This window comes from Diachasma alloeum, unplaced genomic scaffold (genome assembly GCF_001412515.2).
Source record: "Diachasma alloeum isolate Michigan unplaced genomic scaffold, Dall2.0 Dall_scaffold_00338, whole genome shotgun sequence".
NCBI lineage: Eukaryota > Metazoa > Arthropoda > Insecta > Hymenoptera > Braconidae > Diachasma > Diachasma alloeum.
In genome coordinates this window covers 411,409-439,337 of record NW_021680477.1, presented here as the reverse complement: position 1 = coordinate 439,337, position 27,929 = coordinate 411,409, and the positions used below count along the sequence as shown (strand labels likewise).

At 35.5% G+C, this 27,929-nt stretch overlaps 2 protein-coding genes across 3 annotated transcripts; both read left to right on the top strand.

Moving 5' to 3' along the window:
- Nucleotides 1-252: 252 nt before the first annotated feature.
- Nucleotides 253-19,569, top strand: LOC107040567 (rho guanine nucleotide exchange factor 9). 2 transcript variants are annotated; one of them, XM_015260698.1, is made up of 12 exons: nucleotides 253-418; nucleotides 1,082-1,203; nucleotides 5,145-5,585; nucleotides 6,925-7,027; nucleotides 7,270-7,455; nucleotides 8,464-8,675; nucleotides 11,514-11,614; nucleotides 13,059-13,399; nucleotides 14,587-14,955; nucleotides 15,421-15,783; nucleotides 15,868-16,081; nucleotides 16,811-19,569. In XM_015260698.1, the coding sequence occupies exons 1-12, from the start codon at nucleotides 347-349 to the stop codon at nucleotides 17,185-17,187; spliced, it is 2,901 nt and encodes a 966-aa protein (XP_015116184.1). In that variant the 5' UTR covers nucleotides 253-346; the 3' UTR covers nucleotides 17,188-19,569. The 2 variants fall into 2 exon arrangements, with proteins under 2 accessions (XP_015116184.1, XP_015116185.1); XM_015260699.1 differs by lacking the exon at nucleotides 7,270-7,455.
- A 1,445-nt stretch (nucleotides 19,570-21,014) lies between these two features.
- LOC107040541 (prohormone-4) lies at nucleotides 21,015-27,891 on the top strand. Its single transcript, XM_015260662.1, has 4 exons — nucleotides 21,015-21,252; nucleotides 24,848-24,979; nucleotides 25,087-25,239; nucleotides 26,818-27,891. Exons 1-4 carry the CDS (start codon nucleotides 21,129-21,131, stop codon nucleotides 27,009-27,011), a joined length of 603 nt encoding a protein of 200 aa, XP_015116148.1. The 5' UTR covers nucleotides 21,015-21,128; the 3' UTR covers nucleotides 27,012-27,891.
- The last annotated feature ends 38 nt before the right edge of the window (nucleotides 27,892-27,929 follow it).

Below are 27,929 nucleotides of genomic sequence, written 5' to 3'. Positions count from 1 at the left end.
CTTCAGAGTTTATAGAATACACAGGAGTATTTTTTAGGTGCAATGTGAACCTCAGTTACCGAAATTTTCCTAGAAAAGGATTTTTCAAAAAATTAAATCAACACATTGCGTCTATAAGAGCTGCCTTGAGCGAAAAATGTACCTTTTGTCGTGTTGAATCAATTTACTTGTGGACGAAAATAAAGTTTCCACCAAAAGATGATAATTTTCGTAGTAGTAATTGTCCTCGTGNAGTGAAATGTCCATCTTCTTTTAAATTTAATGGTTTAAGTGCGGGGCATTCTGAGATGTTTATTCGCGATCTTCAGATTTTTGTGTTAATTGTATTCTTCGATGAAATGGCAATATGAAGCGCAGGGCTGAGGCAGTGCTCGAGAGGATTCATCTGAAGAGCATTAAAATTAGAGAACAATTATGGGTGGATCATGAGTTTTTTTGTTGTTTGGTGAAGTGAAGGAAATTTCCTCGATGATTGCTTTAGATTCATTCATGTCAGTTATCTCGAGATTAAATCGTTCACATAGTAAAAAATTTTTGGATTTGCATTGTTGAGCTGCATTTGAATTATGAATGTTTATGTTGTTGATATCAAATTAATTTAATATGAAAGAGTTCGTGGGATTGAAAAAAAAAATTTTTGTCTTGAAAATTCACTGGAATTCACATCTTCATATTTTTATTAACTTCTCAATTGATTGAAAATTTACAACAGTAGTTGCCTGCATTTTTACAGTTTTGAAAATTACAATTTCGTCAGATATTTCAGGAAATTAATTTGTCAGGAACAAAATGCATTAAAATTTAATGTTAATCAGTCGTCATTTAAAATTTCAGTACTTCTTACTCGAAATTTCTGCTTAATTTTCTAGCAATGTAGGCTAAATGATTTTTTTTTTCTGAAGTCTAGTGAAAAAAATCTCTAAAATTAGAATTAAGAGTGAAAAAATCCCTGAAATTAACTGAAAATAAGCGATCGTTCCCTGAAAATGTATATAAATAACCCAATAATTTCTCACATCCCAAGTGTCACGTTCACTATTATATTACGTGTTTACTATTATTTTCATTCTTATCTTTTCAGCCTTCACCTGGACACCAATCAATCCCTCGAAATATGGAGAGACGACGTGCTACGGAGATTAGTCGCACTCAGCGACGTATCAAGGCCTCCAGTACGCCAACACTACTCGATCACGATGAAAGGTAAAATAAAAACTGTGTTTTATATTAAAAAAAAAATCTTATTCTCATTATTTCCAAAAACGTCGTAAATTATTAAAAAAACGTTTTCAAAAATTCTTGAGATCGTCGGATGGACTCAGAAATGTTCAGTTGTCGTTTCGTTACTCCCGAGGCCTTTTAATGACATCCAACTTTTCTACGGAATTCATTATAACTTGAGAAATTTGAGGATGAACATTATGACTCCTCAAGAATTCACGATCAATTCCACTTGAGGATATCCAAGTAGTTCAGATGCCCAGGATTTTTTTCTGGGTGAAATCCCCTTCAGAGTTTATAGAATACACAGGAGTATTTTTTAGGTGCAATGTGAACCTCAGTTACCGAAATTTTCCTAGAAAAGGATTTTTCAAAAAATTAAATCAACACATTGCGTCTATAAGAGCTGCCTTGAGCGAAAAATGTACCTTTTGTCGTGTTGAATCAATTTACTTGTGGACGAAAATAAAGTTTCCACCAAAAGATGATAATTTTCGTAGTAGTAATTGTCCTCGTGAGACATTTATACGTCTTTCGGGTAAATACATTCGTTCTACAGAGAATTATATGAGACTCCGGTTTTATCAAGTGAATGTTATTGAGTAGTATATCTTTGTCCAATAAACACTTATAATTTCCATGGAACAAATGATAATTTCAAGAGGAAACTACAATTTTCTTGCCGATAACTGTGTTATTGGCAAAACTAAATAATTTCGAGGGGACAATTTTTTTGGGAAAAAAATATTCTTTCCTCGTCAATGGAGTTCTCTCAGATCAAATGCTTGTCGTACAATAGATTATATTTTTTCCTGCCAACAGTTCGAATTCTTCTCGGGATATTTCTGATGATCACGACGAAAATTTAATTTTTGTGAAAGATATTAAATTTCCTTCTATCAAGTTGGTTAATTCCCTCAAGTAAATCTGTTCCACTCCATCAAATATTCTCTCGCGGAACACCTAGTTCTTCGGCAGAGCTAATTTTTTTCTCCCAGTGCATTCAAGCGAATAAAAATCACATTTGGGATGGACTTAGAAATCTTCACTTGAACTTCAAAAAAGATTTTGCGTTCCAATTACACTCGTATTTCTCCAAAATTGTGCTGACTCTCATCTCGGAGTAGAAGATTCTTCGATTCTTTTTCACAATGAACGTAAAGACGTCACTTCCTTATACTTCCCCCTCATTCGGATGGCATTAGTGGCTGAACATTTCCCGACGTTTCTAATTACAGTCTCAATGGGAGATCCCTGCTGGCCGAAACGGCTCTTCTGACACTTTTCCCCGAAAACGTTATGACCGCACCTTTTTCTTTTTCTCTCCTATCTATAAAAGATGGGATCACTGCAGGCACATGTGGCTATCCACCTTCGTTAAGTCCCATTCATCTCTTTCATAATGAGATGATGATGTTATTGGATATGAGATTTTATCATCCTTTGGGGGATCTTTCAGTTGAGTAGGAAATTGTGTCTAGATGAACTCTTTAGTTGAAGAGAAAATGAAGTACGAATAGTTTATTTAACTAAATGAGTAAAATTACTTCATTAATGATTGAATAAAATAACTCAATTGATAACTCAACTTCGTAATAATATATAATTGATTGCAAGAAAAATGAATGTTGACCGAAATTGGAGCGAATTTATTCGACTAGATGAGCAAAAATTGCTTAATTAATGAGTGAACTTCATAATAATGATTGATTGCAATAAAAGTGGACGTCGACCCAAAATGGAGCTAGTCATTTAGAAAAATATTCAATCTTGCCTGAATTCTTCGAATTGGCTTCAATTTCCTAGCCTTCGCCGCATCAATCAAGAAAAAGTTCGCGGTAAAAAGTGAACGACTCAAAATCGATGGTAGGAGCATCAAAAACTCCTACCCTGCCGACAAATTTCATGGAATATACCCATTCTTCCTCTTCATTTCTCTTCAGAGAACAAAAAAAATACGAGAAATTCATTCAAGTGAATAAGTAAAATTACTTACAAAATTACTTGAATTAACGACAATTCTTAAAAAATTTTCTCGGTCGACGCAAATTGGGACATTCTTTAAAAAAGACTGAATAATTTTTAGAATAAATTGTTTGAGTTTGTTATAATTAATGGTTAAACTTCATAATAATGATTGAGTGCAATAACAATGAATGCCGACGCAAACTGGAACGAGTAATTTAAAAAACTATTCAATCTTGCCTGCATTCTTCGAATTGGCTTCAATTTCCTAGCCTTCGCCGCATTAATCAAGAAAAAGTTCGCGGTAAAAAGTGAACGACTCAAAATCGATGGTAGGAGCATCAAAAACTCCTACCCTGCCGACAAATTTCATGGAATATACCCATTCTTCCTCTTCATTTCTCTTCAGAGAACAAAAAAAATACGAGAAATTCATTCAAGTGAATAAGTAAAATTACTTACAAAATTACTTGAATTAACGACAATTCTTAAAAAATTTTCTCGGTCGACGCAAATTGGGACATTCTTCAAAAAAGACTGAATAATTTTTAGAATAAATTGTTTGAGTTTGTTATAATTAATGGTTAAACTTCATAATAATGATTGAGTGCAATAACAATGAATGCCGACGCAAACTGGAACGAGTAATTTAAAAAACTATTCAATCTTGCCTGCATTCTTCGAATTGGCTTCAATTTTCTAGCCTTCGCCGCATTAATCAAGAAAAAGTTCGCGGTAAAAAGTGAACGACTCAAAATCGATGGTAGGAGCATCAAAAACTCCCACCCTGCCGACAAAGTTCACGGAATAGACCCATTCTTGCGCTCTATTTTTCCATATTTTCTCATTGTGTTATTCCCTATTGGAGAGATTTTCGCGTGAATTTTTCCTAAAACGTTTTTCTATTTACTATTTATTCATCTCGAGGGAAAATGTGCCTGACACATGACCCAGGAGTTGTCTACCTGCACGTACCCCTAAATGTTCTTTCCCTCGGCTCTTCCTGGAAGGAACAGAGAGCAGACTCGCCGACAGTTGACCACACACTGAGACCCCATTCCACATCCGCTTTGTGTACATGCGGTTGTCGTCACGTCTCTCTGAGGGTCTCCCATCCCTCAGAATTTCGTTCCTATCAACACCGAAGGATGATGAGTTTGAGGGAATGGTGAATTATTTATTTAATGAAGACCTTAATGAGCGCGGGAAAAAGACATTTGGCGCAAACCGTAAATTCTCATCCTAAAGGGGATGGAAAAATCTGAAGGATAGCTTGAAAAAATTGTTCTCTCTACAGGAACTGAGTGAGACGAGTTGAAGGCGATGTGAACAGTGGACTCCTCCCTTTGCCGCAAGGGGCTTAAAAGATGGCGGCGCCTCCACCTCGCATTTTTAAACATTTCTTGAAGTTATTTATCCTCTTCAGATTACCCTCACCTCACTTCCTCCAGTTTCTATGGAAGGAACAAATTTTTTAAGCCGTATTTCAGTTTTTTCCTTCCCCTTTCGGCTGAGAATTCATGGGGCAAAAATTTCCCCGCATTTCAGTTGTCTTTTCTTTACACCGGAGGCTTTCTTATGAAATTCATCATAATTTGAGAACTTTCTGTATGAACATTATTACTTGACTATCAAGTTCTAATACAATTATTTTAAATTTATGTTCTAAATCGACGATGGATTGATGACACGAATTAGTATTTTACGACAAGAATAATCAATTGACAATGTAATAAAAAATTGTAAAATGTTTTGGACATTTCATTATTATTTTTTTAGTCTCAAGTCCTGTTAACACAGGTGACGTTCACCTGATGCAGCTTAACAAATTATTCTCGTAAAATCATCTTGTTTTTTCTCTCAATGGCCTCATTTATTTAACGAGGAGGGGAGTGAGGTGCCGAATTAAACATGATAATTCCATAAAGTCACCTAAAATCAACTTTTTATTTGTTCAGTCATCAGTGGTCCATAGACGACGGCCATCAGTCCCACGAAGAAACGTCAAGAAGACGAGACTTGGGCACTGAGCATCCCCTGGTCGAGGCGACAATCCCCTTAGTTCGACATCCGAGACTTCAGGATGCCACTGGTTCCTCAAATTCCCAGAGTACGGAAACCCCGTCTTATCGTTCTCGTGACAATTCCCAGCAGGAGAGCGTTCTCCAGAAGTTTCGTAAAAGTTTTTCCCTTCGTTTTCACAAACGAGGGAGTAAGGAGGGGAGCACCGAGGGCGATGGCCAGTCAATCGCACAACTACCACCGGCTCTACCTCCAGATGATGAGGCCGACTCTGCTGCATTGCGGGGTCTGAGCATTGAACAAGAGCGGGAGAACGATCCGCCGGAGTATCAGCAGGCACAGCAGAAGGAGGAGTTCGGAGGGGATCAGAAATTTCGGTTGGTGTATGATTAATCTTTTATGAATTGTTATTGTTATTTATTTTAATTTATTAGAGTATTCTAACATTTTATTTTCGTTGGATTATGATTTTCCATTTTAATTTCGTGAAAATCCAATGTCGTGGAGACATTCACCGGGTCAAATTTAAATTGACAAAATGTTGGATAATTAGTTGGACTATTGATTTAAGTGAATTAAGTGAATATCCAATTATTGGAGCCAACAGAATAATTTTCTGGTGATCAGAAGGGAGAGATTGGTTGATTCCAATTTACAAATATTCAATTGGAACGTTATGCATGTCTAAAATGTACTGGGAATTTTAATGGAAAAAATTGGAAAAAATTTCAACGGGTGACGCAGAAAATCGCAGATTTTCGTCAAATTATTCCTTTCAATTAGAAAGAATTAGAAAAATTTTAATTGTGAAATTTCTGTCTCAATTCTACTTGAAACTGTTTGAATTTACATAAATTTACAGTTGAAACCTGAAATTTTTCACGAAATGAAAGTAGAAGAAAAAATCGAAATCATTTTATCTGAGCATGCAAATAATTTCAAAGAAGAATAATAAGGTAACCCAATGGATTATGGATCTTATTACTTTGAGAATCAGCATTCTGCGAATAATTTGATCTTCAACAGTGTGACACTTCAGCAAGTGACACTTCTACTGAAATTTCAGAGGATCTTGTGATTGCACGATCATGATTTGATGAGAAAATCAAAGGGAACTGTATACTTTCATCAAATTATTCATTTCAATTACTGAGAATAAGAAAAATTCAAGTAATTCGTGAACTTTCTGTCTTAATTCTGTTTAAAACCATTCGAATTCACAGCTGAAACTTGAAATTTTATACGAAATAAAGATGGAAATTATTTTATTTGAACCTACATAAATTTCTAAACATGAATAATAAAATAATAGAATGGATTATGGGTCTCATCACTTTAAGAATCAGCATTCTGCGGATAATTTCTTATGCCCACCGACGACAGATCACCAAATCAAAAATCTGATCTGCTGCCGAAAAATTTACCAATACTTTGTTCATGTTTCCTCGACAAAGCCTCAGCATGAAACTGAGAATATCTCTCCCAAAGTCAACTTGAATGATAAATATTTCGCCCCAAATTACATGATTGCTGTCCCACCGTCATTGTTATTCCAATAATTATTCCAATAAAAAATAATTCCTTGCATTTGACTATTGAATACCCGACCCAACAAACAGCAATCTCGTTGAACCAGGCAAAGATATTTAGGGACAACTCTAAACTCATTTCTCGCATAAATTACTAACATTATGCATCATTTGAATTTCATTCAAGATTCGGACCCCTCGTCTGGCGTTCCAGCAAGGAACGAAAGAAACATAACAAGGCAGCACGCAATGCCAAATGCAACAGCGGAGACAGTGGTATTCAAATTGAGGTGAGCTTACTCACGAGAATAAACATTATAATTAGACGAGAGGAGCGAAAAATTCAAAAGGGAGGAAAAATTAGGCTCTCGTACAGAGGAGCTTCGTGCTCAATGCATTATTCATAAATCCGCGAAATGGAAAATATTGAGGGAACGAAAAAGGGGAGATGCATAAGTACTGGCCATTGATATCCGGGGGATTGGGAGGGTAGAAGCACATCGAAAAACCCACATTTGCTATCCTCTCGCAGATGGTATCTGGCGGAGCGTCGACTGGGGGCTGCGGAGGCGGAACGAACATTGGCGATAGTTCAGAGTCGCACGACACCGATCCGCCGGACGAGACCGACAGTCCGCCGGCATTGCGGCGTCGAGTCAATGAAAAATATCGACCCCAGTCAGAGCTCATCAACCAGATACTCATCGATAAGTTGAAGGTAATGACTGAGTTGGGTATTGAGCGCTTTGAGGATATTCAAGGTTTTTAATGGTTCCTGGGGATATCCAAGTATCTTGCAGTTTCGTACAGAACACACTATAGAGTCAACCGTTTTCAATCGTCAAATTTGTCACTGATAGGATGACTGATTTGGCAATCTGTTCAGCAACTGGGAAATTGCTTTCGTCACAACGTAGTCAATATATTTTTGCTAATCAATTCACAATTTACTTCTGAATCGAATTTCTATTACGATGCCCCAACGGTAAATTTTTTTACCTTTCCCTGAATATTAGTTTCAAAATGAATTTTTTCAATTATCGTAAAAAACTTGAAATTTCGGATTTGACGAATACAATTCTTCCATTCAGAAACAAAATTGAGAAACAATTGGCTTTTGATGTGTTTTATTGTTTTTTTTTGAAAATCTTCATTTTTTGTGTTTTTGGAATTTTTCAATTTCCTTCACTATATGAAAACGATTTTCTTAAGATAAAAAATCTTCATTTATTTTTAATAAACGATTTCTTTCGAATCAATAAATTGTTTTCTTAATTTGACAAAGTGTCACTTGGAATTAATAAATTCTTTATTTGATATAATTAAATCCTTTCTTCCGAACAATGTAAAAATTTCAAATGAAGATGTTAATTTGATTCAAATGAACCGACGTGCTCTCCCCAAAAATTCCTGGTGAATTGTCCATTAAAATTTCAATTATACCAGTGTAAAATGTGTTCGAATATCCTTAAAACCGTTTTGTGTCGATATGCCCTCTCAAAATATGATGGATCCCACACAATAGTTGAATGTATCGTCCCATGGCGAGTGTTATCAGCGCGCGTGTTCATATCACGTTTGACCGCATCCTCGGGAAAGAGACAAGGCACGTCTCGTGCCATTTTCCGTTGAGTTCCCATTGTCGTTTGTTGTTCGTCAATTTAGTCAGTCGTCAAATCATCCATTGTTTCTGTGACGCAAACAATGAAAATTGATATGTCTCCAGGCGGACTTGCAGCAGAGTCGCAGCACTCGTCACTACAACGTGCGTAGAACGAACAGTGATCTAGGGGGTCAGAGACTTCTCCAGTGGGACACACGCGGCTACGGTAGTGCCCTTCAGTACAGGAGAATGCTGTCAACCCCGTCTCCCATAAAGACGCGACCACCTAGGCTCAGCCCGAGACATTCCTCCCACGACATCGTTACGCTCAGAAGGTAATTCATCCACGAGATAATTCACCCTCTTCATGTTTCTTATCGCCATGAATTTTATTTTTTGTTAGTCTAAATTCATTGTACACTGTTGGAAAATTAAAGTGGGGTGAACTCCATCTCTTCAAGGGAATTCGGGGAATCTATTCGGAGAGTTTTAATTGAGAACCAAATGAATTTACAAATTTCAGGAGGAAATAGGCCAAATTTGCTTCAATTTTCCCAATTCTATTCTTTTTTTTCGAAATGGATGGTTTCTGGGGATTTTTTCACCAAATTGTGATTTTTTAAGGACGAGATTTATTGATATTTCAATCGAAATGATACAAAAAATTAAAACTTGATGGATTAGGAATTTTGAAAAGGAGAATTGATCCATAGAAATTTGGAATTTCAATTGAGAATCAAAAAATTGACAGATTTCCAGCAGAAATCAGACGAAAAAGTCCAAATTTGGTTGAATTTCCCCAATTTTAACCATTTTTTTTGGAAATGGACGGTTTCTATAGATTTTTTCATCAAATTATGATTTTTGAATGGCAAAATTTATTGAAATGTCCGAAAAAATAGAAACTTGATGATTTAGCAATTTTTTAATGGGAAATTGATACATAAAATTTCAAGTTGCAATTAAAAAAGAAGTGAATCCCCAAATTTTAAGTGCAATTGAAACAAAATATTAAAACAAATTATTTGAATTTTCATGATTTCACCTGATGCTCACTGAATAATTGAAATATAATCGACAGTTTCCATTGATTTTCCCATCAAATCCCGATTTTAAAGCCGATATTTCCTGGAATTTCACTGGAAACATCACAACAAAAATGAATCAAGATCAAAATTTCAAGTGTCACTTGAAAATTGACCTGAATTCATAAATTTCAAACAAAATTGCGTTAAAATAGACAACTAAAATAAACAATTCCCCTCAATTATCTCATAAATTAATGTTTCTTCAACGCCAAAATCCCCGCGATAATGTCACTCGTTAAAAAATCCTCAAGTACCCCAGCAATTTCACCCAAAATTTCCAGCAGTGTACACCGTTAAAATTAATTTATCTTGAATCACAGCATTAAGAATACTCGTGCTTCATATCATTTAACTGGCATTTCTCTGTGCTGAGCTCAATGTTCTCTCATTTGTACTAAAACCGGCGATAAGCGCCTAGAGTTAAAAAAAAAATAATAAAAGCTCTCGAGTTTAGCACGATTGACTTTTACAATGCTCTCTGTCACTCGAAAGAGGGACAAAAGAAGTACATGAGAAAGAAAATGGAGAAAATGGTTGGGCGCCAAGTAAACGCCGTCTCTAAGGCGACAGTAATATTGGCAGCATTATAATAGGAGTCAAGTTTCTTCTACTCATTTCTATTCACTCCTCTCAGTCGTCACAACTAAACATTATTCGAACATTGTTAACAATTTATTTGATATATAAACACCTATTCGTATTTTTTTTTTTGATTATTCATTTTTTCCTGATAATATGAAATGGAAAAATCGGCATAAATTTAAAAGTTATTTGTTCGAACCTTTCCAGTAAATCGAGGGAACCTAGTGGTAGGTAGACGGGCACTTGAACCATCTCATAATAATTAAATCCTCGTAAACAGTCTTCTTTGGATTGCCAAATGACCAAAATAATAAACAATACCATCACCGTAATATTTGTTCGTATTTAATCGCATACATACGTATTTTTGCTGAATGTTCTTGTAATTTATCGAGCTTTATTTTGAGTAATTACTTGAAACACGCTTGTGAATTCCTTCATGATATTATCCCTGTTCTATACTTTTGACACCTATCTATGACCCCAACACGATGATCTCGTGACAGTTGCAGTAACCCCTTCCCGCCCCCACCTCCTTCTTCCTCGAATCATCATTTGAGATGTGGAAAAAAAATGAGAAATGAAAATTGCACGGAAAAAAGTGGATAGATTTTTTTATTTCATAAGAAAGTGGTAATTAATTTTATGATTGATGTTGTTTTTCAAACAACTATTTAGTTGATTTAATTATTTTTAATAATTTTTTTGAATTTTTATTGTTGTTTATTCTATTTTTGTTTTTACTTTTATTGTTGTATTCAATTTGGAGGGAGGGGGGAGGGTAAAATGAACAATGAGCGAAATTGAAAATCAAGTTTAATGGAAATAAGACTGAAATTGACAGTTTCCACCCTTTTTCCTGCTAAATTGTGATTCTTAAATAACAAATTTTCCTCAAATTTCAGTAGAAATGTTATAGAGTTCAATTCCGTCAAAAAAAGTTCATGAAATTTCAAGTCTCAGTTCAAAATTCGAGTGAATTTCAAAATTTCAAGGAAAAATAAGACGAAAAATCCCCAATTCCCTTGAATTCTCAGGACTTTAACTAATTTTCGCTGAATAATTGCACTGAAATCGATAATTCAATCGTTTTTTCAATAAAATTATAACTTTAAACAGCGAAATCTAATTCACAAAAAAATGTTTATTAATTTTCGGATTGATGTTTTCCTATGAAAAACTACTTAATTCAATTCACATAATTTTAATTGACGTATTTAATTAGGAGGGAGGGGAGAGGGTTAAACGAACCATCAAATACCGTAAATTAAACTTAAAAATCAAACTTGATTTGAAAATATGAGAATTAAACTTGATTTATTCAAATCGTTTTCCTGAAATTAAACCATTCACTTGAAAAAATAATAAAATTCAGGAAAATGTCCTGCAATTTCTGAATATTTGGCATTCCTTTTTTCCGTGCACATCAATCCACAACTCCCACGAGTCCACTGCTGCCATAAAATCCCCATCTGAACTGAACGTATTAATTTTTCATGACAGTAACGCAAAAGGGAGAAACTCTCGAACGAATCTGAGACGTTCGCTGAGTCAACCACTGGGAATAAATCAACTGTCACCACTAATGCGCACCAAAACTGCAGGTGAGCAAAAATTCATGGACAGCAATGGAGTTATTATCGATTTGTATTTTAGAATATTATCTGTTTGATGATGCACGAGGCCACGGTTAATTTTTCTGGTTCACGGGCCATTAAGTCGCTATTTTCCGTCGATGACCGTAGCCTTTACGGTTCTATAGCCACCTAATGTCCAGTGATGTAGATGTAGAGGTCTTTGTCTTCAGGCTATCCTTGAGTTGATCAGTAGACTGCATGCTTGAATCATCCGGAGTAGAGTGTTTTCGTTGGGGGGAAAAACAATTGAGATTAGCTTTGATTCATGCACACGATGAGGGATTGGTAATGAGGATGCTTAATTCATATTTTATGGTCAATACACTGAGAGAAATACAAATGTTGGAAAGTGTTTTGTTCTTATTTTGAAATCGTGTCCTTGGATGAATGAATTCGTTTGGGGATTTTTTCTGTCAGCGTTCGGCAAAATCGCAATGCAGAATTAAAATTATTTTGGAACGTACTATAAAGTCAGTTAACTCTGTCGTCATTTTTTAACATTTTTATTAAAGGAATCTTCAGTCGTGATTTTTTAAATTTTTAAATATCTTGTAAATTGATTTTATCAATTGAGTTTGGAAAATTAACGATTGTTTAATTAATGGAAAAATCAAATTCAGGTAGAATTAATATTATTAATATTATTTTTTAATTTCAATGGAAAATTAATGAGGTTTAGGTAATTAGAGGTAAATTTATTTTAATAGTACTCGAGTAGTGATTTTTGCGGATCTCTGCTTTCTGTTTAGAATTTTTTTTAATATAAAAAATAATAAAAAATTAGATTTTGATTTTTTTATTGGGCAGAAAAGGGCTTTAGAGGAATGAAATCCTCAAATTTATTATCCTAACGCAATTCTCAAACGATTTTTTTTTGAGTTTTTGGAATTTATTTTCTTAAAATTAGCTGAGGTGAAAAATTTAACAATTAGTAATCTTCAACTGATGGAAAATGACTAAAAAAATCTGAAAAAGTTCATACTTCAATGATGATGACGATGTACTTCAACTTGAACAATTTTTCATATTTTTCGACTGTAGCAATTCCGAGAAAAGAATATACCAAAACCCCAAAAAAGATTTTTAATGAGCTTCATTAAGTTATATTTATGCATTTATTCTGTATGTGTCAACAAAATTCAAGTCAATCGATTGAGAATTGCGTCATGAGGACACATTTGAAGATTGCATCACTAAAAAAATTAAACTCTAATTTTTTAGTATTTTTAGCATTAAAACTGAAGTAGTAAACTCATCAGAAAAATTAATGAAGACCCCTGCGCTTTCGAAACTCCATTAAAATTATAAACTATCAAAAATTTTCAACACTAATATTCACAATATTAATTTCTCTCAGTGTATAAACGGAACATCACATCTATTTAATGATTTAATGAATTGACGACAATAGGTGCGAGATTTCCTGGTGGTAATGTCCTCTCGGAGGACGAACACGACCTGAGATGTGGAGGAAGCGGTGGTATTGGTATTGGAACGTCTGATGATGAAATGATGTCGGACTCGGAGTCATCGATCGCTTCGCTGACAGAGAGGAAGAAGTCTTTTGAGCAGGCTATGGACGAGGAAATAGCCATACTTGCTGAGGCTGTCTGGGATCACGTGGCTATTGAACCTGAGGAGCTTGCGTTCCGGGCTGGGGATCTTATTGATGTGCTTGACACACTTGATAAGGACTGGTGGTGGGGCAGTTGCCGGGGCGAACACGGATGGTTTCCTGCCGCATTCGTTAGGGTAAATGCTCTTAACTCGATGAAAAGAGATATTTAATGAATAGCCATTCGTAATTGGAGTGCTGCATGAATTTTATTTGTTGAAAAATTTTATGGGACACGAAGATTGAATGAAAAATAATGAGCAGAAGAATTCGTATTTAAAAAAAACATTTTGAAAAATTAGTTTTATCAATTGAAAAATTTGAAAAATTTTATGGGACACGAAGATTGAATGAAAAATAATGAGTACAGGAATTTGTATTTAAAAAAAAAAATATGAAAAATTAGTTTTATCAATTTTACGGTAATGAAAATGAATAAAATTGAAATTTTAAACGATATAATGTTTAGTTTTTTATTTAATTTGAAGTTTTAGTAATTAGAAAAATACTTAGTGAATAGTGAGTCGTAATTGGAGTGGTGGATGAATTTTATTTGTTGAAAATTTTTATGAAACACGAAGATTGAATTCAAAATAATGAGTACAAGAACTTGTATTTTAAAAAAATCACTATGAAAAATTAGTTTTATCAATTTTATGATAATGAAAGTGAGTAGAATTGAAATTTACAGTTTCCATTGATTTTTTCATCAAATTGGGAATTTTCAATCACGAAATATCTTGAGATTGCAGTGGCTTCACCATTTTATAAAAATTCCTAAGGATTATTAAACGATAAAATGCGTTGGATTTTTATTTAATTTGAATTTTCAGTAATTATAAAAAATATTTAATGGATAGTACTCGTAATTAGAGTGTTACATGAATTTTATTCATTAAAAAATTATGCGGGCCACGAATATTAGATGCAAAATGATTAATACAATATTTTGTATAAAAAATATATAAAAAGAATAATTTTATTGGTTCTCTATGATTGACTTTTTTAAATGGCATATGACGCATCTACACTTTATTATTCATTAAAATTCCATTCTACTGATGAAGAATTAATTCTGATAGTTTCAATTTAATGAAGACTAATAAAATTAAAATTTACGGTTTCCACTGCTTTTGTCATCAAATTGTGAATTCCCAATTACGAAATTTCGTTGCATTTAAGAGGCAGCGACTTTATAAAAATTGCTAAAAATTTTAAAAAATGAAAATGGAAAAAATTGAACGGAAAAACGTGTTGACTGTTAATTTCATTTGAGTATTAAGCCATTATAAAAAAATTAATGCTTTATGATTTTTAAAAATAGTTAAGAGTCAGCCAAGACGAAACAGTGGAGGATCGTCTGGCAGCAATGGTATCAGGAGCTGATTCAACCCAATCCCGCAGACGTACAAGCATCTCATTGCTCTCGAACGAGCAGGTGAGGAGTAGTGTTGTTCGTGAACTAGTCCAAACTGAAAGGGATTTCGTGAAAGTCCTGAGGGACGTGGCGGAGGGGTACGTTGCAGAGTGTCGCAGGCGCGTGGACATGTTCACCGAGGATCAGATCGACACGATATTCATAAATATTGAGGATCTGCTGGAGTTTCAGTCCGAGTTTTTGAAGGATCTGGAGGCACGCATCGACTGGAGTGCACCGCACAAAAGCTGTGTAGCTGAGTGTTTTCTTATTCATGTGAGTTGAACCCAAAAATTCTGACGACTAGTTGATGTTTTCAATTTATTATAAAAATTCTAGAATGTGCCATGACATAAAATTAATTTCGCTGGACTTTTATGGGGATATTGCAGTGAAGTTGACGATTTTTGGGGGAAAGTCAATAAGCCACTGCCAGATTTAAAGAATCATTAGGATGAATCGTGGAGGAGAGGGAGAAGAATGATAAATTATAGCGAAGGGGAGGTTCTATTCAGTAGGGATATATCATTTAAAGGCACATTATATTTTCTATAGAGGTTGTATGCTATAGAGGTCCGGAATTATTTATGCATACACGTGGAATGGAGAATTCGTTCAATTGTTTACCCTTACGATGGACAATCATTTGAATATGGCATTGTTATTGTCGAAAGATAATTGTTTTCATAAGTCTAAAAAAATTATCAGATGGAATAATCGTGGGAAATAATTTAAATACAGAGAAACGGTTTTCGAATGTACTCGGAATACTGCAACAGTCATCCAATGGCAATGGTAACTCTGCAGGAGCTCTACCGTCACAACCGTTACAGCAAATTTTTCGAAGCCTGTCGACTGATGCGTGGCCTCATAGAAATTCCCCTGGACGGTTATCTACTGACACCCGTCCAGAGGATCTGCAAGTATCCCCTGCAGCTAGCTGAACTCCTCAAGTACACAAAAACCGAGCATCCCGATTATCACAAGATACGAGAGGCTCTCGATGCTATGCGAGCAGTCGCCGTACTGATAAACGAGAGGAAAAGACGTATGGAGAGTCTGGAGAAACTAGCCGCTTGGCAACTCCGACTCGAGGGATGGGAGGTAATGGCATGGTTTTTCTCTTATTTCAGGATCATCACATAACCGGATTTCTCGGCGGGGGCATTACATTGTTTGGTCTTTCAGGGCGAAGACCTTATCGAGGTGTCTTCACAATTGATCTACCAGGGTGATGCTGTAAGAGTTACAACTGGAATGTGGACAAACAACATAACTCTTTTCTTGTTTGACCACCAGCTGGTTTATTGCAAAAAGGATATTTTGAAGAGGGATACTTATATCTACAAGGGACGTATTTATCTGGATACTAGTGAGGTCATTGATGTTCCTGATGGCAAAGGTAATTTATTCCTCATTTCGTGGGATTTTTTACACATGAAAAAAATTTAATTCTCCTGCATTTTTATCTTCAGTCTGGAGTTGCATTTTTTGCAGACAATTTCGTGGGAAGAATTTGAAAAAAATTAATTGAGGTTCAAACATTTCTTTCTGATCAATGAAAAATTTTATCAATTTTAAAAGTTTGTAAAACCTCATTTTTTTGCATAAAATTGAAGTCTAATAAAATTAGAAATTAAAAATTAATGGATTTTTTGTTTTATTTTCAGAAATGAAAAAGTAAAATGTCTTATAAACCTTATTTTTCCGCATAAAATTCATTTTCTAATAAAATTTTGCAGCTTATTTTCCCTTCTTTCAACAAAAATGCTTAATAAAAATTGCACAGACAAAATCAGTAAAGAAAACTTAACAAATTTACATCGGAAGATGTTGTATATAAAATATGAAAAAAAAAAATGTAAATTGTAAAAAAAAAAAAATTCATGAATTTTCTCTATAAAATCTTATCATCATCAATTTTGAATCCTTATCATCTTCCATAAAACGAATTTAAATATTCTCAATTAATTTGTTCGAATGTTTTGATCAGAGCAGAAAAAAGTACCACATAAAATTTAAAAAAACACATCGTAAAATTTTGTACACGAACCATCTAAAAATAATGAATTGTAAAGAAAAATCAAAATCTCATGATCACGATCAACTGTTAATCCCCATCACCTTCCAGATCACCAGCTTGGCGTCACAGTGAGACACTGCCTGAAAGTCTACAGCTGTGTCCGAGACAAGTGGCTGCTCTTCTGCTGCCGATCAGCCGAGGAAAAGCGTAAATGGCTAGCAGCAATGGCAGAAGAGCGTCGACTAGTCGAGCAAGATCGCAACGAGGGTCTCGAATTTCCAGCAGCAGCTCGACAACTGGCGCGCCTAGCAGCAACCAGACAACAGCGCTGCAGACCCCCAATGAAGCCCAGAAATAAAACGTACAAGCACGAGGCCTACGAGATGCCAGTGTTCCAATCGAATTCATCAAATTCACTAGGCCGTAAAGTTGGCACTTGGTTCACATTTGGCAATAAAAAAGGCACGAGAATGCGGCCCTCCTGAGCCAGGCCCACCTTCGTGCCATACATTGACTTGTGATTGGATTATTAAGCATTAATTAATCGTCTGGGGCACGAGGGTCATGATTATCTCAATATAAACCCTAGGGAATTCCAAACTACGTCGAATTTAATGAGTATTGTTGCCAGATGCAGCACATTGTAGACGTGTGAGCACAATTGTTGTTGATTATAAATAGTCATTGAATTAATTATAGTCTGATAACTACTCTAATGCAACGACATCAACCAACGCCAAAGCCGCTTGTGAAAACATTTCCAGGAGTTTGTAGAATCTCTAGGTGATTCGATGATTTTAGTCGAGAAAAATTTGTGACAATAGAGACATTGAGGCGGTACAGATCTTCATTAGGTAGATATTTTAGTAGTGAAGCAAAATGTAAAGGTAATACATTGATGGTTGTACTTAATATAACATAATCAGTTTAATGGAAATGTAACGTCAACGAAATGCAAATTTGTTTTATGAGAAAACTTCCGAGATCATCTTTCAAAGACTGAGGGCAAAGTTGAAGGGAACTACATGATAGGAATTTTATGTGGGGAGATATTCCATCCTAACTATCGACTGCCTGTTACTTCTGCGCAATAATACAGCACCGAATATTATTATGAGGAGTGGAGAGTCACCCGAACGCTCTATCAGTCACAGCACAAAATGCTTTAGCTGTAGTGATGGGACACTATGATTTCCTTGGGCGTAATTTGGGAAGAAGGGGTTCAATGGAAAATTTAGATGATTCTGTGAGGATTCCTGCGGATATTCAGTGGAGTTTTCAGGTGAAGTCAATGAATTTGTTCGTACACAGAAGTTTTTGCTATGAAATTGACGATTTTTGAGTGAAAGTCAATCAGCCACTGCCAGTTTTAAAGAATCATTAGGATGAATTGGGGAGGAGAGGGGGAGGAATGATAAATTATAGCGGTAGGGAGGGTCTATTCAGTAGGGGCATATTATTTAAAAGGCACATTATATTTTCTATAGAGGTTGTGAACGACTGTTTAAAGATATCGTGGTTAATCGAGCATTTTGGATAATCCTACATAGACACGCACATCTTTTTACGAGAAATATAAAGGGTATTATAGTTTGACGTAAATGATTAGGTGAATGCTTACTTCACTCAGGTGGTAACAGAATAACAGAGAAGGGTATGGGGAGCATTGATATTTCTCGAATTATTCTTCAGCAACTGTAAAAATAATGAGAAAAACGTACTAGTAGATTAAAGAGACGACAATATAATTGATTGAGTAGTGAATTTCTTTCTTATTAAGTAAGAAATGTATAAATAGGTTTTAATGTTGGGGATCAGGAGTTGGAGGCTAATTACGTACAATATTTGTTGCTGAACACAACTCTTTTCAGAGTTATTTTTATAGATGAAATTGTTGTATTGGATGTGGGGGATTGACATCTTCCGAGGATTATGGGGAGGTGTATTTATTGGCGTAGGTGGGGGATTGAGTGGAAGTTTTTTATTGGCGAATGTGAAAAGTGAATTGAAAATATCAGACTCGTGGTTTTTCGTTTTTATGACTGATGGAAAATTAATGAGTCTGAAACTTATTCATTTCTCATTATTCCTCGAAATTGAATGTCACATGTCTGATATTTTTTGTCCAGTCTTCATATTCCATTTTATCCAATAAAATAATTTCACGTAATAACCCGATGCAGAGGATTTCCTCCTCAGAATGAGAATTATTTATTCTGGGAGATATTGATAATGCCGGTAATAATTATTATATCGATAAAGAGATGAGTGGATGACACTAGAATTGTTGTGAAGTTAAAAATTCACGGGGAGTCCAAACCATATCTTATTTGGAAACCAGAATTCAAGAGGTGAATTACAATGAATGACACAAAAAAATGAATAAAAAATTGAAAATGGAGAAAAAAATATCACCAATTGATTTTGACATGACCTAATCAGTTATCCCTGAAATGCACACGTGCAGTTCTGTGTAAATATTGGTTAAATGTATTGGATAGTTGTAAATAAGAGTAGTAATTCGTAGAATTGAAATAGATACATTCGACCAGCCTATCTAATGTGAGTGTGAGAGCACCTTACTCATTATTAGAAACTAAACAGGACTTTTCCTTCGACTGTTTCGTTCCATATGTTGTTGAGACAAAGTTATCGGTTGTCCGGAATTATTTATGTATACATGTGGAATGGAGAATTTGTTCGATTGTTTGCCCTTACGATGTACAGTTTAATCATTTGAATATGGCATTATTATTGTTAAAAGATAATTGTTTTCATATTGGAGAGGAAAATATATAGTATATATTTACACACAGACACACATGATATATACTGAGTTACATATGTGTAAATAAACATTTTATAATTCCAATTGGTGGCTTGTTTGGTATTTATTAAACCTTTTGACAGTATTGTGATTTTTTTCAAGTTGTATATCTCAATGTTGTGAATTACATTGAGATGGAATTATTATTTTCAGAGATATTTTGAAATGTGATTGGAATATGGGATTACTTTCAGACAAAAAAAAAGGAAAATAAAATTTGAAAAGACGAGAACTATAACTTTCTTGTATAATTTTATAATTTTTTGCGGTTTCCAAATAAACTTATTATTATTATTATTATTATTATTATTATTATTATTATTATTATTATTCATTTTCAGATGAAATAGCTTGTGGAATTTCCAATTTATCTCGAAAACTCAACACATTTAATTTAATTTTTTTCATTTTGGAAATTGAAGATTACATTCGATGGAATTTTGAATAATTTGAGAATTTAGAAAAATAGTTAGAATTGTTAGAATAGCTAGAATTTTCGTTATTTCCAAAAACTGTATTCTCACATGCACCTGAAAATTAAAATTTCATTAAATATTCTAGAAATTAACTGATTCGTTAACCACATGAGTAAAACTTCCAATAAATCAGACGCTATTAAGAATTTCGAGATTTTTAATTGGAAAATTTAAGGAATCATTATTTAACAGTATCACGATATATTTTTTTATTCAAGTATCACGATATCTTTCTGCAATGCAGAATTTTTTATTGGAAACCGGCATTTTGCATTCTGCACATTTCGATATCCTTCTGCAATGCAGATATTTTTATGGGAAACCAAAATTTTTCTTTCTACATATTTCGATATTCTCGATGGCCCTCACAAAATCCCTCGAAATCCTCGAAAAATTCTCTCCAGGGGGGCCCATTTTTTCGCAGAACAAATTTGTTCCAGCATTTCCCCCCCCCCTACAAAAAACCCACCTAAAATGCACCCCCGCAAGAGCCCAGACACGTGGGTGTCAGCGCCGCCGCCCGAAATCCACCTGCAATAATAAAACCTCCGCCACATGAGCCGGTCTGGCCATTGCTCATGTGCACTACTGCCCCCCACCCCGAGCGCTCGTGGGTCGATTCAGCATTCCGTACCTTCTATCAACCAACAAGGACAGCCAACACGGAGCAATCGATGAATAGAGAGGGGAATTCTCAAGAAGAAAAAGAGGAAAGCATCATTAGAGCAGGAGAAAAGCTTGGGGGGTGACTCAGTGATCACCCAACCCTGGCCTGTGATAGGTGCCGTCCGCAGGGTGGCGCAAGCCCCATTGGCTCGTTCCCAGAATTTTTATCACCACGCAAGCACCGCCGAGCGCGAACGAGAGACGGATAAAACCTGTGGGCTATCGGTTTATTCGCAAACGCGTAGAGAGACCGCGTGGAAGGCACTTCGTCGTCTTCACCAGGGTGTCGCGCGTTGACGTGCAACACGACCAACATCGTCGTCCCCGTCGAGCCGTTCCTCGTTGAATAATTTTTTTCCCACTCGTTTTGGAAGACCAAATCTTCGGGGGCCGCAGCGAAACTCTCCACTGGCTGCGATTTACCCTTTTTTTTTCTTTTATTTCGCGAGGAGGGACGATGGTGCGAGCATTCTCCACCAGTTTGGCTATTGGCCTCGCCCTCATGGCCTGTGCCGTCTTTCCGCGGACCACAATGGCCATCGATCTCAGCAGATTTTACCACTCGCACTCCAAGCGCTCGGGTAAGTTGGCTTTTTTTATTGATTTTTTTTTTCATCTTGGTAGTTTGGATTTTTGTGCCGTCCTCGGGGGGTCGGCGGCTGTGGGGCTTGTTAAGTGGGAGTGCCCTTTCGGCAGGCTCGTACGTTTCCATTCTTCGGCGATCGATAGAAGTCTGAGGGCGAGCAACAGTTGCTGCCCTCCGCGGAGAGGCCGAAACGCGTCGGGGAGTGTGGAAACAGGGGGAAATAAAATGCGGAGGAGGTTTGGGGGACCATTGCTGGGGAGAAAAGGGGGATTGCAATTGATGAGGAACGCGGGGGTCATTTTAATGTAGACTGAGACAGTGACTTTTTTTGGTAAATTTTTATTTACCTGTTGGAAGTTTTTTGAAAGTTTGGGGACGGTGGGAGAGTTAATCTCAGGAGAGCGACGTTGAATCGGATTTAGGGAAAAAACGATTATGAAATTTCATAAGTTGAGGGAATTTTTAGGGGAACATGGGTATTCGGAAACAAAATGACATGAATTTTCCATTTTTCCCTGGGTTTTCCAGATTTTTCTGAATTTTCACAGAGTAATTGAACTGAAAAATCAAGTATTTTATTGATTTCCAGATCATTGCAACAGAAAATCAGTGGAATATTTGATTTTTCAATGACAGGATTCCCTAAAATTTCAGTGGAATTTGGACACGATAAAAATTTCCGGAATTTGGCCCGGAAAATTCCGAGACAAATTTTTAACATTTGAAATTTTATGGAAGATATTATAGTAAATCTCAAGAGAGCGACATTCAATCGGATTTAGGGAAAAAATGGTCATGAAATTTCAAGTTTTAAATAGAATTCACGGAAATTCGTGAGCTTTCAGTGGGAGTGAGATGGAAATTTCACAACTTGATTGAATTTTTAGGGGAACATGAATATTCGGAAACAAAATGACATGAGTTTTCAATTTTTCCCTGGGTTTTCCACATTTTTCTGAATTTTCAGAGTAATTGAACTGAAAAATCAAGTATTTTATTGATTTTCAGATCATTGGAACAGAAAATCAATGGAATATTTGATTTTTCAGTGCCAGAATTTCCTGACATTTCAGTGGAACTTGAACACGATAAAAATTTCCGGAATTTGACGCAGAAAATTCCGAGAAAAACTTTAACAGTGAAATTTTATGGAAGATATTATAGTAAATCTCAAGAGAACGACATTGAATCGGATTTAGGGAAAAAATGATTATGGAATTTCAAGTTTCACACAGTTAAAAAATTACTCCTGAACTTTCAAGTAAAAAATCTTGAAATTTTTAACAATCACTCATTCACGAAAAGATTTTCATGTATTTTATTATTGAAAAATCAGTTGAATTCTGGAGTATTCAATGAAATTGCAACTGTCAGGTCCAAATAATAATGAAAATGATTAAATAATTTGAAAATTCACGCAACAATTACCCTGAATTCCCAACCTGAATAAAACATTTCAGTAGCGAAGTGGTAAAGCGGTTTAAGTCGACCCATCTCCCAGTAGAGTCTCTGAACAATGTTTCCGAATCTAAGAGAAATAGCGAAATTTTCGTAACGACATTTATTGTAGCTCTCGATCGGCTCTACAAAAAAGGTCATAACAAAAATGTCGCTATCTCCCTTAGATTTCGAGATATTAATTGAAAACTGGCCAACAGTCAAAATCGACTTGTCTCGTTTTACCACTTCGCTCCTGATTTCACCTTAAATTAAATTCAAATTCACAACATTGAGGATTGAAGTGCAACTGCTGCTTAATTTTCCGAAGAATTCAAACAGTGTAGGGTGAAAAAGCACTGAAAATCGAGTTCGTTCGACGATTACTCGACTTCTTCGGTAATTTTTCCTCAACTTTTTTCTCCGTCTGCTCGGACGAGCTTTTCGAATGGGAATGAGGGGGAGGGTGAGGCTTGCAAGAGCATGTTTCCGAGGAAATTCAGCTGCAATTTAGGTCAGATTGTATATATCGGTGTGAATCAACGACGCGGGTTTATCAAGGTCGGGTGGGTTATTTCACCGGGGATGGGATGAATGCGTTTACCTGGTTGTTAAAGTTTACACTCGGGGGGAGGCGAACATTCCCGCAAACGGTTGGAAGTGCATTTATGGGGGTGATGGGCGGGGAAATTTCAATCGGAGACGAAATTCGCTGCGCTGTACTGTTGAAAATTATTCGGGAGATTTTTAACAAACATCTATTTATGGGGAATTTTTTTGGGCAAATCAACAGTTTCTGGGATATCCGGGGAAAAAATTATTTATAACTAATTTTCTATTTTTTTTATAAATAATTAAAAACAAGGAAATTTGTTAATTTGTTTGTCGGAAGGGATTTGTTTATGTAATTTTAATTTAATAATTATTTATAACTAATTTTCTATTTTTTTATAAATAATTTTTTCTTACATTTAGTTATTGAAAAATTAATTGATTTCAAGAATTTTCAGAATATTCAGGGAAATTCAAATTGTCAGGTCCGTGCATAATTAAATATTATAAAAGTCTTGAACTGAAATCAAACCCACACTTGAATTAAAATTGACAGCGAATGCCAAGAACTTTCTAACAATGTGGCAAAAAAAATGTAAATAAATTTAACTCGAAACTTTTATTATCGTCCGAGTTTTTTCATTGGGGACCGGAGAGTCACTTTACCTGGAATAAAATCGCGATAAACATGGGTGTGAATATACTGTGCTCAAGGGACTTGACATGGAATAACAGGAAAAATGAGGGAAATAACTCGGAAAGTTGTGCTTTGAAATTGCCTCTGTGGGGAACGACAACTTTTTAAGTGGGACACAAGTAGCCAAATTAGGCGCATAAAATTGTTGATTTCAGCAACAGTTTATTCTGTGAAAAGCGAAATCGTTAGGAATGTGTAAATTAGCTTTTGTGATGGCCACAATGGAAGCTATTTTTACTTTTACATGACGTATTGATGTATTTTTTTCTTTGTGAAGATATCTTTTCTTCCTAGAAATGATCAGAGTGATTTCCTCGTGAATTCAGGCATCAATTTTCGTTTTAATGATTAAATCGATTGATTAATTCATTCATTGATGATTGATAATAATATTTGCATGTGAAAAATATTTTAGAAAACGAAAATTTTGCTATTAAAAACTGTGTGTGAGGGAGGGGACTCGTGAGGATTTATTTTAATAAATGGAAATAGTTTTCAAGGAACTGTTAATTTTCAAAATTTAGTCTATTTTAGTTTGAGATAATCAATAAATTTGGTACTTCTGAGTGGGACACAAATAGCCCGATTGGGAGCATAAAATAGTTGATTTCAGCAACAGTTTATTCTGTGAAAAGCGAAATCGTTAGGAATGTGTAAATTAGCTTTTGTGATGGCCACAATGATTGAATCGATTGATTAATTCATTCATTGATGATTGATAATAATATTTGCATGTAAAAAATATTTTAGAAAACGAAAATTTTGCTATTAAAAACTGTGTGTGAGAGAGGAGACTCGTGAGGATTTTTTTTTTTAACAAATGGAAATAGTTTTCAAGAATCTGTTAATTTTCAAAATTTAGTTTAGGTTAATTTGAGATAATGAATGAATTTGGCGCTTGCAGGAGACGCATGCCACCCTTATGAGCCGTTCAAATGCCCCGGCGATGGCACATGTATTTCGATTCAATATCTGTGCGACGGAGCCCCAGATTGCACGGACGGATACGACGAAGACTCTCGCCTCTGCACAGCTGGTAAATTGCGGGCCCTTAAATAACCTGAATCAGACGGTTTTTCGTCGATCCAGCCACCTATTTTTTTTCCAAGGTCTCCAAAAATTTGACTAAAATTCGTCTTTCAGCAAAGAGACCACCGGTGGAAGAGACCGCGAGTTTCTTGCAGTCTCTCCTGGCCAGTCATGGACCCAACTACTTGGAAAAGTTGTTCGGCAGCAAAGCGAGGGATGCCCTGGCACCCCTCGGTGGTGTGAACATGGTTGCTATCGCTCTCTCCGGTGAGTTTTACCCGTCGATTCATCATATTTTGTGAGTTAAATTTTCCTTTTCATGTGAGGGATTCCGAGATATTTATGAATTATTTGTATCCAATTATTGGCGTTGGATAATTAGAGAATTTAATGGAAATTTCGTCATTAAATTAGAGAATTTAATGAAAATTTCGTTTTTAAATTGGAGAATTTAATGAAAATTTCGGCTTCATGTTTATGTCATCATGAAAATGTTTGTGACGCGTGAAAATTCAGGGGGTTGTGCCTCATAAATCGTCGGATTCTGAGTGACTGATTATATTCCCATAAGGAGAGCTAAATCTTTTCTCAATTATCCTGAATTTCAGTAATCGTCTGGAGTTTTGACTTGTCAGAAATATTTGGGGAAGTGTCTGGTATAAATTTTAATGTTTCGAGTGAACAATGCAATCAAAACAAAAAATATTGTAATCGTATTGCATTTTTTAGTGCAGTTCAGTTGGGCATTCGTGAAGTGCCAATAATCACTGAAATTCAGGGGTAAAATTTTATTTACAAACACAAAAATTTAAACGTAATTTACGCTGAGTGAGATTTCTCATGCATTGAAGATCGATCATATAGGTCTAAGAACGAATAATTAGTGCAAAAAAAATTAATTGATTATTATTCGTTTGCTCCACAGACGCTTAAAAAATTGAAAATAGTCCAGGGCCTCCAATTTTTGAACTACAGACGTTGTTTTTTTAATTTTTGAAAAAATGTGTACAAGAACAATTGCGAATTCGTTTTTTTTTTCAATTTGACTGCTGCACAGTTAATTTCGTTTTGTTTAATATGAAAATTTGCGCCATTCATGTAAAATCGGCTCCGACTTGAAGCGTAAAATCCACTTCAGAAAGCGTAAAAGACGACTTCCGAAACGTAATTTACGTTCAGGTTTTCCTGTGCGTGTTTATATAATAAATTCTCATCTCAAGCAACCCGTGTCTCGTTACGTATTCCCTCAGAGTCATTACCCCTCTGATCGCCCCCATAAATTCCCACTCTGCTGTTGGCCATGATCTCCCCCAGACGTCAATCGTCTCTTCACCCCCATTCATCCCGATAAATCCCCGACACTCCGTCTCTCCCGGCTCGATAAATTAATCACTCTCGTTGATCTCCGCAGAATCACAAACAATCAAACATTTCACAGCTTCGAATTATTTATTCATTTATTTACAATTTGATTTTTGAAACAATTCAAAAAATAAAAAAACTAATCGATGAATTAAATTTTAATTGATGGCGACTGATAGGGCTTGACAATACCTACATTTGATGAAAAAAAGATTCAATTCCATCGATTAATTAGCGAAAAATCCAAAACTGACATTTTATCCCCAAATTTCAGTGATTAAATTCCCAAAGTTACTGTCAAAAGTCTCAAAAAATAAGTGAAAGATTTCTAAACATTAAAAACAAAAGTTTTTTCCTGCGATAATTCAGCGTCTGGGGAGGGACATTTCAGCAGTTGGCGACCCGCATCCTCTCCCCACAAATCCCCAGGCTCAGTCTCCCCCGGCTTAATAAATTAATTACTCTTGTTGATCTCCTCCCCAGAATCACAAACAATCGAAGATTTCGGGGCTGCCCTCCACCTCATGCGCTCGGATCTCGAGCACCTTCGCTCCGTATTCATGGCAGTGGAGAACGGCGATCTTGGTATGCTTAAATCCCTCGGAATCAAGGACTCGGAGCTCGGTGATGTCAAGTTCTTCCTCGAGAAGCTCGTCAACACCGGCTTCCTCGATTAAACACTTTTCCCGAATGACATTACACAGAAGGCAGTTGTGAAACGCGTCATCGCGCCTGCCTCCTACGCTTTTTCCGCGGTAATGGGCCCCGAGGGCACATCCAATATTGTCTTTAGGAGTTTTACGAGAGACATTTGGAATTTAATGTAATCCATCACTTCACGAAATAGGTGGGAGTGCAGTGACGCGGGAAATGGCTATGTGCCCTCTGATATCAATTTTGTATACGAGACATTCTGCGCTGTTTTACCTTGTCAACATTTTTTGAAAAGTTTTTATACGATTTTCAATAATTCATTCCGCATTACGTTCCACAATATATTGGACAACATGTTTAATAATTTGTTGGGCAATGTATTTGATAATATTTTGAGAATATGGTGAGACATATCGAATAATATTTCTTCATGATATCACATAATTTTTGGATTCGTCAAGTTTCCAATGATTTTTCATTTCGATCATTATGATGAAGAGGTGCTTTTGGACTAGACATTGAAAGGCATGAATTAATCAATACTTTAATTGGTTGTATTCATTAATATTCGTCAATATTTTTGAGTGGAGAATTAAATATTTTCGGTGGAAAAATGAATATCGCTCTGAAATTTTTCAATACCGAATATTCTATTCTACAATTCAAATAATATATTGAATGACACATGCCATTTCAAATTCTTCTACATTTCACAAGAATTTCTTCAATTATTTACTAAAAATTATGAGTTTGGCTTCATTCTCTCTTCCTGATAAAAATCGGGATTTTATTTGAGTGGAATTAACGTGGAATATCCCAATCTCTTTTTTCATTAATATTTGTCAATATTTTTGAGTGAAGAATTGAATATTTTCGGTGGAGAAATGGATATCGCTCGGAAATTTTTCAATACCGAATATTCTATTCTACAGTTCAAATAA

Coding starts and splice junctions, on each gene's coding strand:
- LOC107040567 (XM_015260698.1), top strand. CDS start 347: ATGAAGCGCAGGGCTGAGGCAGTGCTCGAGAGGATTCATCTGAAGAGC. Junction 419..1,081: donor AAATTAGAGAACAATTATGG/GTGGATCATGAG, acceptor TTATCTTTTCAG/CCTTCACCTGGACACCAATC. Junction 5,586..6,924: donor GGAGGGGATCAGAAATTTCG/GTTGGTGTATGA, acceptor ATTTCATTCAAG/ATTCGGACCCCTCGTCTGGC.
- LOC107040541 (XM_015260662.1), top strand. CDS start 21,129: ATGGTGCGAGCATTCTCCACCAGTTTGGCTATTGGCCTCGCCCTCATG. Junction 24,980..25,086: donor CTCTCGCCTCTGCACAGCTG/GTAAATTGCGGG, acceptor TTCGTCTTTCAG/CAAAGAGACCACCGGTGGAA. Junction 25,240..26,817: donor GGTTGCTATCGCTCTCTCCG/GTGAGTTTTACC, acceptor TCTCCTCCCCAG/AATCACAAACAATCGAAGAT.